General features: G+C 49.2%; 1 protein-coding gene across 3 annotated transcripts in view; it reads left to right on the top strand.

Annotated features, from left to right (window-relative positions):
- The window catches only part of KIF6 (kinesin family member 6), an 88,520-nt gene that overhangs the window by 9,938 nt on the left and 61,278 nt on the right, over nucleotides 1-17,304 (top strand). For all 3 annotated transcript variants that reach the window (XM_072139759.1, XM_072139758.1, XM_072139760.1), the window contains exons 6-14: nucleotides 949-1,078; nucleotides 2,040-2,246; nucleotides 4,178-4,321; nucleotides 4,435-4,521; nucleotides 4,600-4,703; nucleotides 5,090-5,195; nucleotides 6,625-6,748; nucleotides 9,413-9,556; nucleotides 11,913-12,012. In XM_072139759.1, coding sequence (XP_071995860.1) covers nucleotides 949-1,078; nucleotides 2,040-2,246; nucleotides 4,178-4,321; nucleotides 4,435-4,521; nucleotides 4,600-4,703; nucleotides 5,090-5,195; nucleotides 6,625-6,748; nucleotides 9,413-9,556; nucleotides 11,913-12,012 — 1,146 coding nt within the window. The remainder of the gene's footprint in view (nucleotides 1-948; nucleotides 1,079-2,039; nucleotides 2,247-4,177; nucleotides 4,322-4,434; nucleotides 4,522-4,599; nucleotides 4,704-5,089; nucleotides 5,196-6,624; nucleotides 6,749-9,412; nucleotides 9,557-11,912; nucleotides 12,013-17,304) is intronic.

Consider the following 17,304-nt stretch of genomic DNA (forward strand, 5'->3'; position numbering starts at 1 on the left):
AATAAAAGGGGAAAACTTTATTGGAGAAATAAATCCAGGACGGGGGGGATGCACGCCACGACGAGACGGGTGCTCCGAGAAAGCGCTTAGTGCGCAAAACGGCCCTTCGCCTAGTGGTGGCGTGCACCCCCCCACCTGTCCTGAATTTATTTCTGCTATAAAGTTTTCAGCTTTTATTCCTGCTATGTGCCGCCCTGCTTTCCTACTTTTTACACTGCCAGAATTTATTATGTATTCCCCCGCTCCCGGTCGGTGCATGTGGCGGGGTCCCCCGCTCCCGGTCGGTGCATGTGGCGGGGTCCCCCGCTCCCGGTCGGCGCATGTGGCGGGGTCCCCCGCTCCCGGTCGGCGCATGTGGCGGGGTCCCCCGCTCCCGGTCGGCGCATGTGGCGGGGTCCCCCGCTCCCGGTCGGCGCATGTGGCGGGGTCCCCCGCTCCCGGTCGGCGCATGTGGCGGGGTCCCCCGCTCCCGGTCGGCGCATGTGGCGGGGTCCCCCGCTCCCGGTCGGCGCATGTGGCGGGGTCCCCCGCTCCCGGTCGGCGCATGTGGCGGGGTCCCCCGCTCCCGGTCGGCGCATGTGGCGGGGTCCCCCGCTCCCGGTCGGCGCATGTGGCGGGGTCCCCCGCTCCCGGTCGGCGCATGTGGCGGGGTCCCCCGCTCCCGGTCGGCGCATGTGGCGGGGTCCCCCGCTCCCGGTCGGTGCATGTGGCGGGGTCCCCCGCTCCCGGTCGGTGCATGTGGCGGGGTCCCCCGCTCCCGGTCGGTGCATGTGGCGGGGTCCCCCGCTCCCGGTCGGTGCATGTGGCGGGGTCCCCCGCTCCCGGTCAGTGCATGTGGCGGGGTCCCCCGCTCCCGGTCAGCACCCGCACTAAGGTGCCCCCGCACTGACCTCGGCTCTCCCCATTCACACATATCCTCTTAGCATCTGATTCCTCTCCTCTCTGTAGGAAGGTGACCATCATGGAAGATCCTGACCAGAACATTCACCTAAAGAACCTGTCCCTGCAGCCAGCCACCAGCGAGGAGGAGGCGCTAAACCTGCTCTTCCTGGGGGACACCAACCGCATGATCGCAGAGGTGAGGGGGGCCCGCAGCAGTGTGCCCCCGCTATGTGCTGTGCTCTCTGCAGCCAGTGTTATGTATTGTCCCTGGAGAGATGTGTAATCAGACCTCACACTGCTGTGCCCTGTGCTCTCTGCAGCCAGTGTTATGTACTGTCCCTGGAGAGATGTGTAATCAGACCTCACACTGCTGTGCTCTGTGCTCTCTGCAGCCAGTGTTATGTACTGTCCCTGGAGAGATGTGTAATCAGACCTCACACTGCTGTGCTCTGTGCTCTCTGCAGCCAGTGTTATGTACTGTCCCTGGAGAGATGTGTAATTATACCTCACACTGCTGTGCTCTGTGCTCTCTACAGCCAGTGTTATGTACTGTCCCTGGAGAGATGTGTAATCAGACCTCACACTGCTGTGCTCTGTGCTCCCTGCAGCCAGTGTTATGTATGGTCCCTGGAGAGATGTGTAATCAGACCTCACACTGCTGTGCTCTGTGCTGTCTGCAGCCAGTGTTATGTATTGTCCCTGGAGAGATGTGTAATCAGACCTCACACTGCTGTGCTCTGTGCTCTCTGCAGCCAGTGTTATGTACTGTCCCTGGTGAGATGTGTAATCAGACCTCACACTGCTGTGCTCTGTGCAGCCAGTGTTATGCATTGTCCCTGGAGAGATGTGTAATCAGACCTCACACTGCTGTGCTCTGTGCTCTCTGCAGACAATGTTCAGCATCTATAGTGGAGGTTGTAGTCAACACCATTGTAACGAAACCTCTGCTGTGAGGTGAGTGGCTTTCAGCCAATGTTTTTTTTGTAGTCTGCACATCCTCTTCATTGTAGTACAGACCTCTGCTGGCTGTCAGTGAGTGGAGACCTGAGTGGCGCTGCTGATACAAGAAGTGATGGGACAATAATAATCTGTGGGTGTGAAGTTTCCTATTCTTGTCAGCAAGCAGAGGTCTTGTGATGCTGTCTGTATCCCTCCAGACTCCGATGAACCAGGCCTCCACCCGCTCGCACTGCATCTTCACCATCCACATCTCCAGCAAGGAGCCCGGCTCCGCCACCGTGCGCCGATCCAAGCTGCACCTCGTGGACCTGGCGGGATCCGAGCGCGTGGCCAAGACCGGAGTAGGGGGACAACTGCTCACCGAGGCCAAGTACATCAACCTGTCCCTGCACTACCTTGAGCAGGTGAGAACACACACTACACTGCAGAATAGTGAGTGCAGCTCTGGGGGATCAGTAATGTCATGTATGTACACAGTGACTGCACCAGCAGCAGAATAGTGAGTGCAGCTCTGGGGTATAATACAGGATGTAACTCAGGATCAGTACAGGATAAGTAATGTCATGTATGTACACAGTGACTGCACCAGCAGCAGAATAGTGAGTGCAGCTCTGGGGTATAATACAGGATGTAACTCAGGATCAGTACAGGATAAGTAATGTCACCTATGTACACAGTGATTGCACCAGCAGCAGAATAGTGAGTGCATCTCTGGGGTATAATACTGGATGTAACTCAGGATCAGTACAGGATAAGTAATGTCATGTATGTACAGTGACTGCACCAGCAGCAGAATAGTGAGTGCAGCTCTGGAGTATAATACAGGATGTAACTCAGGATCAGTACAGGATAAGTAATGTCATGTATGTACACAGTGACTGCACCAGCAGCAGAATAGTGAGTACAGCTCTGGAGTATAATACAGGATGTAACTCAGGATCAGTACAGGATAAGTAATGTCATGTATGTACAGTGACTGCACCAGCAGCAGAATAGTGAGTGCAGCTCTGGAGTATAATACAGGATGTAACTCAGGATCAGTACAGGATAAGTAATGTCATGTATGTACACAGTGACTGCACCAGCAGCAGATAGTGAGTGCAGCTCTGGAGTATAATACAGGATGTAACTCAGGATCAGTACAGGATAAGTAATGTCATGTATGTACACAGTGACTGCACCAGCAGCAGAATAGTGAGTGCAGCTCTGGAGTATAATACAGGATGTAACTCAGGATCAGTACAGGATAAGTAATGTCATGTATGTACACAGTGACTGCACCAGCAGCAGAATAGTGAGTGCAGCTCTGGAGTATAATACAGGATGTAACTCAGGATCAGTACAGGATAAGTAATGTCATGTATGTACAGTGACTGCACCAGCAGCAGAATAGTGAGTGCAGCTCTGGAGTATAATACAGGATGTAACTCAGGATCAGTACAGGATAAGTAATGTCATGTATGTACACAGTGACTGCACCAGCAGCAGAATAGTGAGTGCAGCTCTGGGGTATAATACAGGATGTAACTCAGGATCAGTACAGGATAAGTAATGTCATGTATGTACACAGTGACTGCACCAGCAGCAGAATAGTGAGTGTAGCTCTGGGGTATAATACAGGATGTAACTCAGGATCAGTACAGGATAAGTAATGTCATGTATGTACAGTGATTGCACCAGCAGCAGAATAGTGAGTGCAGCTCTGGAGTATAATACAGGATGTAACTCAGGATCAGTACAGGATAAGTAATGTCAGGTATGTACACAGTGACTGCACCAGCAGCAGAATAGTGAGTGCAGCTCTGGAGTATAATACAGGATGTAACTCAGGATCAGTACAGGATAAGTAATGTCATGTATGTACACAGTGACTGCACCAGCAGCAGAATAGTGAGTGCAGCTCTGGAGTATAATACAGGATGTAACTCAGGATCAGTACAGGATAAGTAATGTCAGGTATGTACACAGTGACTGCACCAGCAGCAGAATAGTGAGTGCAGCTCTGGAGTATAATACAGGATGTAACTCAGGATCAGTACAGGATAAGTAATGTCATGTATGTACACAGTGACTGCACCAGCAGCAGAATAGTGAGTGCAGCTCTGGAGTATAATACAGGATGTAACTCAGGATCAGTACAGGATAAGTAATGTCATGTATGTACACAGTGACTGCACCAGCAGCAGAATAGTGAGTGCAGCTCTGGGGTATAATACAGGATGTAACTCAGGATCAGTACAGGATAAGTAATGTCATGTATGTACACAGTGACTGCACCAGCAGCAGAATAGTGAGTGCAGCTCTGGGGTATAATATGTGTCTGCTCTTCCTCCAGGTGATTATCGCTCTGGCAGAGAAGAATCGCTCGCACATTCCGTACAGAAACTCCATGATGACCTCGGTGCTGCGGGATAGTCTGGGAGGGAACTGTATGACCACGATGATCGCTACTCTGTCCATGGAGAAGAGGAACATTGATGTAGGTGTCTGTCTGGCGTCTCGCTGCTGCCCCCTTGTGGTTACCTGGGGGAGACGCTATTGGCAGAGGTTGTCTCCTCTCCTGCCTCGCTGTGACCTCGTTGTGTCCTGCAGGAGTCCATCTCCACCTGCCGCTTTGCCCAGAGGGTCGCACTCATCAAGAACGAAGCTGTCCTGAACGAGGAGGTGGACCCGCAGCTGGTAAGAGGGCGCTGAAATCCTCTGTGCTGCTGCGGTCCGGAGCACACGCAGGATATTCATCATCTTGTTGTTTCTCAGATGATTGGGCGGCTGAAGAAAGAGGTTCAGGCACTTAAAGATGAGATCGCCCTCCTCTCCGGGGAGCAGAGGACGGCGGAGCTAACCCCCGAGGAGACCCAGAGGTAACACTCACTACTATCTGCAGCAGCAGGATCATACAGGACATTATAGAGCAGCAGTGACCGGTACTGAGGGGGAGATAGAAGCTTCCTATGACCTCTGTCTCTCCCCATCTCCTCCTGTACATTTATGACCAATATCTGTGTATGGTGCAGGGCGGAGGCCCACCAGGGATCGTCTCCTCACCTCCGAGGTTCCTGTGTGGCCACAGCTGCCCATGACTGGGGGTCCCGGGGCTGCAGGGATGTGTGTAAGAGGGGGTCACCAGGCCGAGTGCATTATATTATATGGCAGCAGGGACCCCCAGATCTGCTGTTATGGGGGTATAAGGAGGGGGTGCATCCTGCGCCTCCTCACATCATGATCACTCGGTTGCCCTTCTTTCTAGGCTCCAGGAGCAGCTCCGCAATTTTCTGGAAGATTCTGACCCGGAGCAGCTCCTGGATGTGGGCGCTGACATGAGGAAGATCCATTACTGCTTCACTTACTTTAAGGTAACAACCTGCAGTAACATAGAAGGAAATGAGAGAAAACGCTCCGAGCAGCAATATCAGACCTCACACTGCTGTGCCCTGTGCTCTCTGCAGCCAGTGTTATGTATTGTCCCTGGAGAGATGTGTAATCAGACCTCACACTGCTGTGCTCTGTGCTCTCTGCAGCCAGTGTTATATATTGTCCCTGGAGAGGTGTGTAATCAGACCTCACACTGCTGTGCTCTGTGCTCTCTGCAGCCAGTGTTATGTATTGTCCCTGGGGAGATGTGTAATCAGACCTCACACTGCTGTGCTCTGTGCTCTCTGCAGCCAGTGTTATGTATTGTCCCTGGAGGGATGTGTAATCAGACCTCACACTGCTGTGCTCTGTGCTCTCTTCAGCCAGTGTTATGTATTGTCCCTGGAGAGATGTGTAATTAGACCTCACACTGCTGTGCTCTGTACTCTCTGCAGCCAGTGTTATGTATTGTCCTGGAGAGATGTGTAATTAGACCTCACACTGCTGTGCTCTGTGCTCTCTGCAGCCAGCGTTATGTATTGTCCCTGGAGAGGTGTGTAATCAGACCTCACACTGCTGTGCTCTGTGCAGCCAGTGTGATGTATTGTCCCTGGAGAGATGTGTAATCAGACCTCACACTGCTGTGCTCTGTACTCTCTGCAGCCAGTGTTATGTATTGTCCTGGAGAGATGTGTAATTAGACCTCACACTGCTGTGCTCTGTGCTCTCTGCAGCCAGTGTTATGTATTGTCCCTGGAGAGATGTGTAATCACACCTCACACTGCTGTGCTCTGTGCTCTCTGCAGCCAGTGTTATGTATTGTCCCTGGAGAGATGTGTAATCAGACCTCACACTGCTGTGCTCTGTGCAGCCAGTGTTATGTATTGTCCCTGGAGAGATGTGTAATCAGACCTCACACTGCTGTGCTCTGTGCAGCCAGTGTTATGTATTGTCCCTGGAGAGATGTGTAATCAGACCTCACACTGCTGTGCTCTGTGCTCTCTGCAGCCAGTGTTATGTACTGTCCCTGGAGAGATGTGTAATCGGACCTCACACTGCTGTGCTCTGTGCTCTCTGCAGCCAGTGTTATGTATTGTCCCTGGAGAGATGTGTAATCGGACCTCACACTGCTGTGCTCTGTGCTCTCTGCAGCCAGTGTTATGTATGGTCCCTGGAGAGATGTGTAATCGGACCTCACACTGCTGTGCTCTGTGCTCTCTGCATTGAGCGCCTCATGTTTGGCAGGCTTCTTGCACTCTCGCTTTCAATGCCACCTTGAGCACATCTAGCTGACACACTGTAACAAACCCTGAGTGTAGACAGTTCTCATGTGGTGTTGATTGGTGGAGTATAAGTCATGTGACGCAGCGTGGCCTATCAGGGCGCAGTATCAGTGGCGGGGGAAAGTGTTATGTGCTTTCTTTGCTGCAGAGACTTCTCCATGACCAGGCGGAGATGAGAGAGAGCGTCCGGGACCCCGAGAGACCCCCCTCGGCCCCTCCCGGGGAGATGAAGAAGCTGCGAGACCTCCTGCAGCAGAGAGACAGTGAGATCAGTATCCTTACAGCTCGCGCAGGTGTCTGGCCTTGTCCATAGAGCTTGACATCTACGTGTAAGAGGGAGATGACTGCTCCTTCCCCTCTGCAGGTAATATGGGGATTAGCGGGAGATACATACAGACATACAGACATACAGGCAGGCAGGCATACAGGCAGACAGACAGACAGGCATACATACAGGCATACATGCAGGCAGGCAGGCATACATACATACATACAGGCAGGCAGGCATACAGGCAGGCAGGCAGGCATACAGGCAGGCATGCATACAGGCAGGCAGGCATACATACATGCAGGCAGGCAGGCAGGCATACATACATGCAGGCAGGCAGGCAGGCAGGCAGGCATACATGCATACATGCAGGGAGGCAGGCAGGCAGGCATACAGGCAGGCAGGCATACATGCAGGCAGGCAGGCATACAGGCAGGCAGGCATACAGGCAGGCAGGCAGGCATGCAGGCAGGCAGGCATACATGCAGGCAGGCATACATGCATACATGCAGGCAGGCAGGCAGGCATACATGCAGGCAGGCAGGCATACATACATACATGCAGGCAGGCAGGCATACATGCAGGCAGGCAGGCAGGCAGGCATACATGCAGGCAGACAGGCATACATGCAGGCAGGCAGACAGGCATACATACAGGCAGGCAGGCAGGCAGACATGCAGGCAGGCAGGCAGGCAGGCAGACATACAGGCAGGCAGGCAGGCAGGCATACAGGCAGGCAGGCAGGCAGACATACAGGCAGGCAGGCATACAGGCAGGCAGGCAGGCAGGCATACATACAGGCAGGCATACATGCAGGCATACATGCAGGCAGGCATACATGCAGGCATGCATGCAGGCAGGCATACATGCAGGCAGGCATACATACATGCAGGCAGGCAGGCATACATGCAGGCAGGCAGGCAGGCATACATACATGCAGGCAGGCAGGCATACATACATGCAGGCAGGCAGGCAGGCATACATACATACATGCAGGCAGGCATACATACATGCAGGCAGGCATACATGCAGGCAGGCAGGCATACATACATGCAGGCAGGCATACATACAGGCAGGCAGGCATACATACAGGCAGGCATACATGCAGGCAGGCAGGCAGGCAGGCATACAGGCAGGCATACATACAGGCAGGCATACATGCAGGCAGGCAGGCAGGCATACATACAGGCAGGCATACATACAGGCAGGCATACATACATACAGGCAGGCATACATACATACAGGCAGGCAGGCAGGCATACATGCAGGCAGGCAGGCATACATACATGCAGGCAGGCATACATACATGCAGGCAGGCATACATGCAGGCAGGCAGGCATACATGCAGGCAGGCAGGCATACATGCAGGCAGGCAGGCATACATACAGGCAGGCAGGCATACATACAGGCAGGCAGGCATACATACAGGCATACATACAGGCATACATGCAGGCAGGCAGGCAGGCATACATACAGGCAGGCAGGCATACATACAGGCAGGCAGGCAGGCAGGCAGGCATACATACAGGCAGGCAGGCATACATACAGGCAGGCAGGCAGGCATACATACAGGCAGGCAGGCATACATACAGGCAGGCAGGCAGGCAGGCAGGCATACATACAGGCAGGCAGGCATACATACAGGCAGGCAGGCATACATACAGGCATACATACAGGCATACATGCAGGCAGGCAGGCAGGCATACATACAGGCAGGCAGGCATACATACAGGCAGGCAGGCAGGCAGGCAGGCATACATACAGGCAGGCAGGCATACATACAGGCAGGCAGGCAGGCATACATACAGGCAGGCAGGCATACATACAGGCAGGCAGGCATACATACAGGCAGGCAGGCATACATGCAGGCAGGCAGGCATACAGGCAGGCAGGCAGGCATACATGCAGGCAGGCAGGCATACATGCAGGCAGGCAGGCATACATGCAGGCAGGCAGGCATACATACAGGCAGGCAGGCATACATACAGGCAGGCAGGCATACATACAGGCAGGCAGGCATACATACAGGCAGGCAGGCATACATACAGGCAGGCAGGCATACATACAGGCAGGCAGGCATACATACAGGCAGGCAGGCAGGCAGGCAGGCAGGCAGGCATACATGCAGGCAGGCAGGCAGGCAGGCATACAGGCAGGCATACATACAGGTCCTCGTGGAGGGTCCTAGGGGCAGACTCGCCAGCCACTGGGGGGTGTCCTCTGATCCACATGGTGCTGTATCAGCGCACCAGCCCAGGAGACCACCCTGGTGTCTGTGTAATGGGGGTCTCTGCCCCAGGTGTTCAGGAGGCTGGTGTCAGTACAAATCTAGTCCCAGGCTTCTGAGGCCCAGCAGGCCGCACTTTGAGCCTCTCCTCTTCAGGGACTGGTGGCTCCCGTGTGGTGTTTTGGGGGGGCCCCGCTGTGACTGGGGTGTCACTGGGATGCGGCTGTACCTCAGGCTGCCGGGGACGACCACTACCGACTCTGAGGCTGGAGTCTAAGGAGCGGGTCCAGGGGGCACCATGAAGGCTCCCAAAATCCAGGACTGTCTGGTGCCCGAGACTGTATATGCCCACAGCGGTGGGTTCTCAGCGGTGCAGCTACCCCAGCCCCCCCCCCCTTCTCCCCCGAGGGGGTATTTGTTTCCTCCTATTGATGATCCCAGATATCTTGGTGTCTATGCTGAAGAAGGAGAAGAAACGCAACCAGGACATGAAGTACCACAACCCCCAACATCCCACCGAGAGGGACCCACACTCCTCAACTCCTCCCACTGCCACCCGCACCAGCGCCCTCCACAGGAAGACGGGTGAGGAACGTACACCAGGAGCACAGATCTCCTATACATCACCTGTATACACCACAAGCTGTATTATAGCTGTAATATCCCTGTACATAGGGGGCAGTATTATAGTAGTTATATTCCTGTACATAGGGGGCAGTATTATAGTAGTTATATTCCTGTACATAGGGGGACAGTATTATAGTAGTTATATTCTTGTACATAGGGGGCAGTATTATAGTAGTTATATTCCTGTACATAGGGGGCGGTATTATAGTAGTTATATTCCTGTACATAGGGGGCAGTATTATAGTAGTTATATTCCTGTACATAGGGGGCAGTGTTATAGTAGTTATATTCCTGTACATAGGGGGCAGTATTATAGTAGTTATATTCTTGTACATAGGGGGCAGTATTATAGTAGTTATATTCCTGTACATAGGGGGCAGTATTATAGTAGTTATATTCCTGTACATAGACGGCAGTATTATAGTAGTTATATTCTTGTACATAGGGGGCAGTATTATAGTAGTTATATTCCTGTACATAGGGGGCAGTATTATAGTAGTTATATTCTTGTACATAGGGGGCAGTATTATAGTAGTTATATTCCTGTACATAGACGGCAGTATTATAGTAGTTATATCCCTGTACATAGGGGGCAGTATTATAGTAGTTATATTCCTGTACATAGGGGGCAGTATTATAGTAGTTATATTCCTGTACATAGAGGGCAGTATTATAGTAGTTATATTCCTGTACATAGGGGGCAGTATTATAGTAGTTATATTCCTGTACATAGAGGGCAGTATTATAGTAGTTATATTCCTGTACATAGGGGGCAGTATTATAGTAGTTATATTCCTGTACATAGGGGCAGTATTATAGTAGTTATATTCTTGTACATAGGGGCAGTATTATAGTAGTTATATTCTTGTACATAGGGGGCAGTATTATAGTAGTTATATTCTTGTACATAGGGGCAGTATTATAGTAGTTATATTCCTGTACATAGGGGGCAGTATTATAGTAGTTATATTCCTGTACATAGGAGGCAGTATTATAGTAGTTATATTCCTGTACATAGGGGGCAGGATTATAGTAGTTATATCCCTGTACATAGGGGGCAGGATTATAGTAGTTATATCCCTGTACATAGGGGGCAGTGTTATAGTAGTTATATTCCTGTACATAGGGGGCAGTATTATAGTAGTTATATTCCTGTACATAGGGGGCAGTATTATAGTAGTTATATTCCTGTACATAGGGGGCAGTATTATAGTAGTTATATTCCTGTACATAGGGGGCAGTATTATAGTAGTTATATTCTTGTACATAGGGGGCAGTATTATAGTAGTTATATTCCTGTACATAGGGGGCAGTATTATAGTAGTTATATTCCTGTACATAGGGAGCAGTATTATAGTAGTTATATTCCTGTACATAGGGGGCAGTATTATAGTAGTTATATTCCTGTACATAGGGGGCAGTATTATAGTAGTTATATTCTTGTACATAGGGGGCAGTATTATAGCAGTTATATTCCTGTACATAGGGGGCAGTATTATAGTAGTTATATTCCTGTACATAGGGGGCAGTATTATAGTAGTTATATTCTTGTACACAGGGGGCAGTATTATAGTAGTTATATTCCTGTACACAGGGGGCAGTATTATAGTAGTTATATTCTTGTACATAGGGGGCAGTATTATAGTAGTTATATTCCTGTACATAGGGGGCAGTATTATAGTAGTTATATCCCTGTACATAGGGGGCAGTGTTATAGTAGTTATATTCTTGTACATAGGGGGCAGTATTATAGTAGTTATATTCTTGTACATAGGGGGCAGTATTATAGTAGTTATATTCTTGTACATAGGGGGCAGTGTTATAGTAGTTATATTCTAGTACATAGGGGGCAGTGTTATAGTAGTTATATTCTTGTACATAGGGGGCAGTGTTATAGTAGTTATATTCTTGTACATAGGGAGCAGTATTATAGTAGTTATATTCCTGTACATAGGGGGCAGTATTATAGTAGTTATATTCCTGTACATAGGGGGCAGTATTATAGTAGTTATATTCTTGTACATAGGGGGCAGTATTATAGTAGTTATATTCTTGTACATAGGGGGCAGTATTATAGTAGTTATATTCTTGTACATAGGGGGCAGGATTATAGTAGTTATATTCTTGTACATAGGAGGCAGTATTATAGTAGTTATATTCTTGTACATAGGGGGCAGTATTATAGTAGTTATATTCTTGTACATAGGGGGCAGTATTATAGTAGTTATATTCCTGTACATAGGGGGCAGTATTATAGTAGTTATATTCCTGTACATAGGGGGCAGTATTATATTCCCTGCTTATCTTCCTGCAGAGGAGATGTCACTTGGTCGCCAAGAAGCGTTTGAGATTTTCAAGAGAGATTATCCAGGCAGAGTCCATATTGAAGATAACAAGGTGCTGCTGAAGCAGAGGTAGGTGGTGTGAGGTGGTACATGACCTTGTTGTGGTCTGTAAGTGGGTGGAGCTTGTCCCCTCCCGTGTCTTATGACATATAAGATAATACTTGCACCCGGTTAGTGATACGGGGTGATGCTATAGATGTGTCTCCAGTCCTTGTTCCTGTAGAGGAGGTTGTGTGGGGATCCTCTGTGTCTGTTCTGGCTTCAGTATGAATTCATTCCCTGACAGCAAGCAGATGTTACATGGGGTTATGGTAGAGTAAGTGCTGTAGTGTATATAGTGACATGAGTGTCGGGGGGCTGCTGTGATCCCCGTATCCCCTCTAGGGTGTATGGAGGGCCATATATGTATGTATATGATGATTGGGGAGGCCCCTCTGCCACGGCTGGTCTCCCTGTAAGTCTTCTCCACAATACAGGACGTTTTTATAGTCAAGCAACATTTATTGATGAAAAAGAGTAACAATTGCAATTCCCAAGGCATGAAGGGTGGTCTGGCAGGACCCCTGCGTTACGATACATATTACATCATGTCACACAGTGACGGGCAGCAGACTGTGGGATTATACTGAGGTAGAGATCTGCGGGGTCCGCCCAGACAAACATACGAACAGGGGGTAGACAGTACAAGACATGGATGAGAAGGGCATAGCTGTGCGGGGAGGGGTGGTCTGGCAGGACCCCTGTGTTACCATACATATTACATCATGTCACACAGTGACGGGCAGCAGACTGTGGGATTATACTGAGGTAGAGATCTGCGGGGGTCCGCCCAGACAAACATACGAACAGGGGGTAGACAGTACAAGACATGGATGAGAAGGGCATAGCTGGGCGGGGAGGGGGGTCTGGCAGGACCCCTGTGTTACCATACATATTACATCACATCACACAGTGACGGGCAGCAGACTGTGGGATTATACTGAGGTAGAGATCTGCGGGGGTCCGCCCAGACAAACATACGAACAGGGGGTAGACAGTACAAGACATGGATGAGAAGGGCATAGCTGTGCGGGGAGGGGTGGTCTGGCAGGACCCCTGCGTTACGATACATATTACATCATGTCACACAGTGACGGGCAGCAGACTGTGGGATTATACTGAGGTAGAGATCTGCGGGGTCCGCCCAGACAAACATACGAACAGGGGTAGACAGTACAAGACATGGATGAGAAGGGCATAGCTGGGCGGGGAGGGGGGTCTGGCAGGACCCCTGTGTTACCATACATATTACATCATGTCACACAGTGACGGGCAGCAGACTGTGGGATTATACTGAGGTAGAGATCTGCGGGGTCCGCCCAGACAAACATACGAACAGGGGGTAGACAGTACAAGACATGGATGAGAAGGGCATAGCTGTGCGGGGAGGGGGGGTCTGGCGGGACCCCTGCGTTACGATACATATTACATCATGTCACACAGTGACGGGCAGCAGACTGTGGGATTATACTGAGGTAGAGATCTGCGGGGTCCGCCCAGACAAACATACGAACAGGGGGTAGACAGTACAAGACATGGATGAGAAGGGCATAGCTGTGCGGGGAGGGGTGGTCTGGCAGGACCCCTGCGTTACGATACATATTACATCATGTCACACAGTGACGGGCAGCAGACTGTGGGATTATACTGAGGTAGAGATCTGCGGGGTCCGCCCAGACAAACATACGAACAGGGGTAGACAGTACAAGACATGGATGAGAAGGGCATAGCTGGGCGGGGAGGGGGGTCTGGCAGGACCCCTGTGTTACCATACATATTACATCATGTCACACAGTGACGGGCAGCAGACTGTGGGATTATACTGAGGTAGAGATCTGCGGGGTCCGCCCAGACAAACATACGAACAGGGGGTAGACAGTACAAGACATGGATGAGAAGGGCATAGCTGTGCGGGGAGGGGGGGTCTGGCGGGACCCCTGCGTTACGATACATATTACATCATGTCACACAGTGACGGGCAGCAGACTGTGGGATTATACTGAGGTAGAGATCTGCGGGGTCCGCCCAGACAAACATACGAACAGGGGGTAGACAGTACAAGACATGGATGAGAAGGGCATAGCTGTGCGGGGAGGGGGGGTCTGGCAGGACCCCTGCGTTACGATACATATTACATCATGTCACACAGTGACGGGCAGCAGACTGTGGGATTATACTGAGGTAGAGATCTGCGGGGTCCGCCCAGACAAACATACGAACAGGGGGTAGACAGTACAAGACATGGATGAGAAGGGCATAGCTGTGCGGGGAGGGGGGTCTGGCAGGACCCCTGCGTTACCATACATATTACATCATGTCACACAGTGACGGGCAGCAGACTGTGGGATTATACTGAGGTAGAGATCTGTGGGGTCCGCCCAGACAAACATACGAACAGGGGTAGACAGTACAAGACATGGATGAGAAGGGCATAGCTGTGCGGGGAGGGGGGGTCTGGCAGGACCCCTGCGTTACCATACATATTACATCATGTCACACAGTGACGGGCAGCAGACTGTGGGATTATACTGAGGTAGAGATCTGTGGGGTCCGCCCAGACAAACATACGAACAGGGGTAGACAGTACAAGACATGGATGAGAAGGGCATAGCTCTCTGGGGTTAGGGACGGCCTCTGTGTCATGTTATGGCTATCGCCTATTTACAATGCAAGGGTCCTGAAAGGTTACAAATTCACCTAGAGACCTCATTATTTTAAGCAAAGGCCGGGGTTAGCTGGAATCCCTCCCACGGGGTGCACACACTGGCTGTCTAACCTGGGTCACAACCACACATGTTATTTCTGTGCTGCCTACCCAGTTACATTGTTTCATGTTCTTGTGATGAAGTACATACATTGTATCGTGCTAAACTGCATCATCAGGAATACTATGTGCACGTGTTGTGACTCCGCACTCCCCTCCGGGAAGTTTACTTTTCCGTAACCTAGGAGATTGATGTAAATTTCCTGTATTAAGCACAGTATACAAAAGTCTTTCTCCTACTTTCCTACTCTATTTGTCATATAATACTTTTATTTATTATTTTTTTATTTGCACCCCCCCTAACCCCCCAAAAAAGAAAACAAAAAACAACCCCATCTCTGTCTCTCCCACCCCAGATCTCCCCACCAAGACCCTTCCCTTATTTCCTTTCTCTTTTTCTCTTCCACTGTAAAGTTATTTTCTATCCAATTTTTCCACATCTTTTTAATTGCACATCTTTCTTATCTGAGACCGTCTTTAGATTGTACCATTCTCCTTGTAGAGACGGGTTAGATATTCTAATCCACATATTGGTACAATCCATTTCTTAATGATGCAGAATCTTGCATATGGCAATAGTTTATTAAGTATTAGTTTTGGGTCTGTATTGATACATCTTCCACCAACCCTATAATACACACTTGAATGAATATCGCCCATGCGTAGCTGTCAGTTTTTCTATTTCCTTGATAACATGAATCCATAAAACCTTTATCTTGGGACAATAGCATAACAAGTGTATATGGTCTGCTTCCATCCCATAGCATGGATTACATAGTGCTCTACGTATAGCTGGGCACCTCTGTGATGGGATCTTGGGAATGTTTTTATCCCTTTGTATTTGTGCCCATTGAGTAGGACTTAACGGGTTTATTTCTCGGGTCCATTTATCTTTTATTCCACTGGAGTTAATTTTCTGTTCCAACATATAAAATTCAGACATCTTTCTTTTTTCCGTGTTACTAGTGGAACAAATAATTATATTCCTAATATTTGGACTCTCCTGAGAGATACACTTCTGCTTTCCTTTTTTCAGTACAGCTTGTCTAATTTGCATATATCATAACTTATCGGTTTCTTTCAAAATCCATTTTCATTTCATCAAAAGTTTTTTGATGGTTCCATCCTTGTTATCTGTGCTTGTCTAATCAGTCCTTTCAATCCCCAGAATTTATAATCAAGCCAAGATCTAGATGCCCCCAAGTGGAGTGGACCTAAAAAACCCTTCTATCTATATTCCACAATTATAAGCCCTATCTTATGTAACATTTCTCTGTGCTAGGGCCCTTCCCAAATAGTCCACATTCTATTATCTGTAAAATATTATATTGTCTATATATATATATATATAGCCCCAACTATCTCTAAAGTAAGAACAGAGAGACAGCTTTCCCCAATTCAGGACGTATTTAAGTTGGGCCGCAGAATAATACAAACGGATATCCGGTAATTTCATGGCGCTCCTCTTAATTCTTGGACGTTTCCCTCGCCATACTACATCTTTAAATAGACTCTAAACTAACTTAAACATTTTTATTAGGAATATATATAGGTGATGCACTTCACATATTCGGCAGAACAGCCCTTCTCAAAATGCTTCTTCTTCCTAAATTAATATGTATTAAGGGAGAGTTTTTTTCCAGGTTTTTACCTTTTCTCTTAATGTTACAATTAAAGGAATGATATTCAACTTGATAAAATCGGATATTGTGGTTGATATATGTATATACAGCTAAGTACTTTATTTTCTGGCCCCCTGTAATAAGTTCTAAATCGTGGGGTTTATTATCTCCCAAAGGATCTAAGGGAATACATGCAGATTTCTTCCCGATAATATATAGTCCAGAAGCCGGGCCAAAAGTATCAGAGACTTCCAACACCCTGGGAATGGATCTATGACTCCCCAGAGAGTAGCATGTCATCTTCCTCTCTCTCTTCTTACTCTCACCCCCTGGGTTCCCCCCTTGATAATCCCCTTTTCTAATACATAATGGATCTATGACTCCCCAGAGAGTAGCATATCATCTTCCTCTCTCTCTTCTTACTCTCACCCCCTGGGTTCCCCCCTTGATAATCCTCTTTTCTAATACATAATGGATCTATGACTCCCCAGAGAGTAGCATGTCATCTTCCTCTCTCTTCTTACTCTCACCCCCTGGGTTCCCCCCTTGATAATCCTCTTTTCTAATACATAATGGATCTATGACTCCCCAGAGAGTAGCATATCATCTTCCTCTCTCTCTTCTTACTCTCACCCCCTGGGTTCCCCCCTTGATAGTCCTCTTTTCTAATACATAATGGATCTATGACTCCCCAGAGAGTAGCATGTCATCTTCCTCTCTCTTCTTCCTCTCACCCCCTGGGTTCCCCCCTTGATAATCCTCTTTTCTAATACATAATGGATCTATGACTCCCCAGAGAGTAACATGTCATCTTCCTCTCTCTTCTTACTCTCACCCCCTGGGTTCCCCCCTTGATAATCCTCTTTTCTAATAGATAATGGATCTATGACTCCCCAGAGAGTAGCATGTCATCCTCCTCTCTCTCCTTACTCTCAC

This window comes from Engystomops pustulosus, chromosome 3, assembly GCF_040894005.1.
Source record: "Engystomops pustulosus chromosome 3, aEngPut4.maternal, whole genome shotgun sequence".
NCBI classification, from domain to species: Eukaryota; Metazoa; Chordata; class Amphibia; order Anura; family Leptodactylidae; genus Engystomops; species Engystomops pustulosus.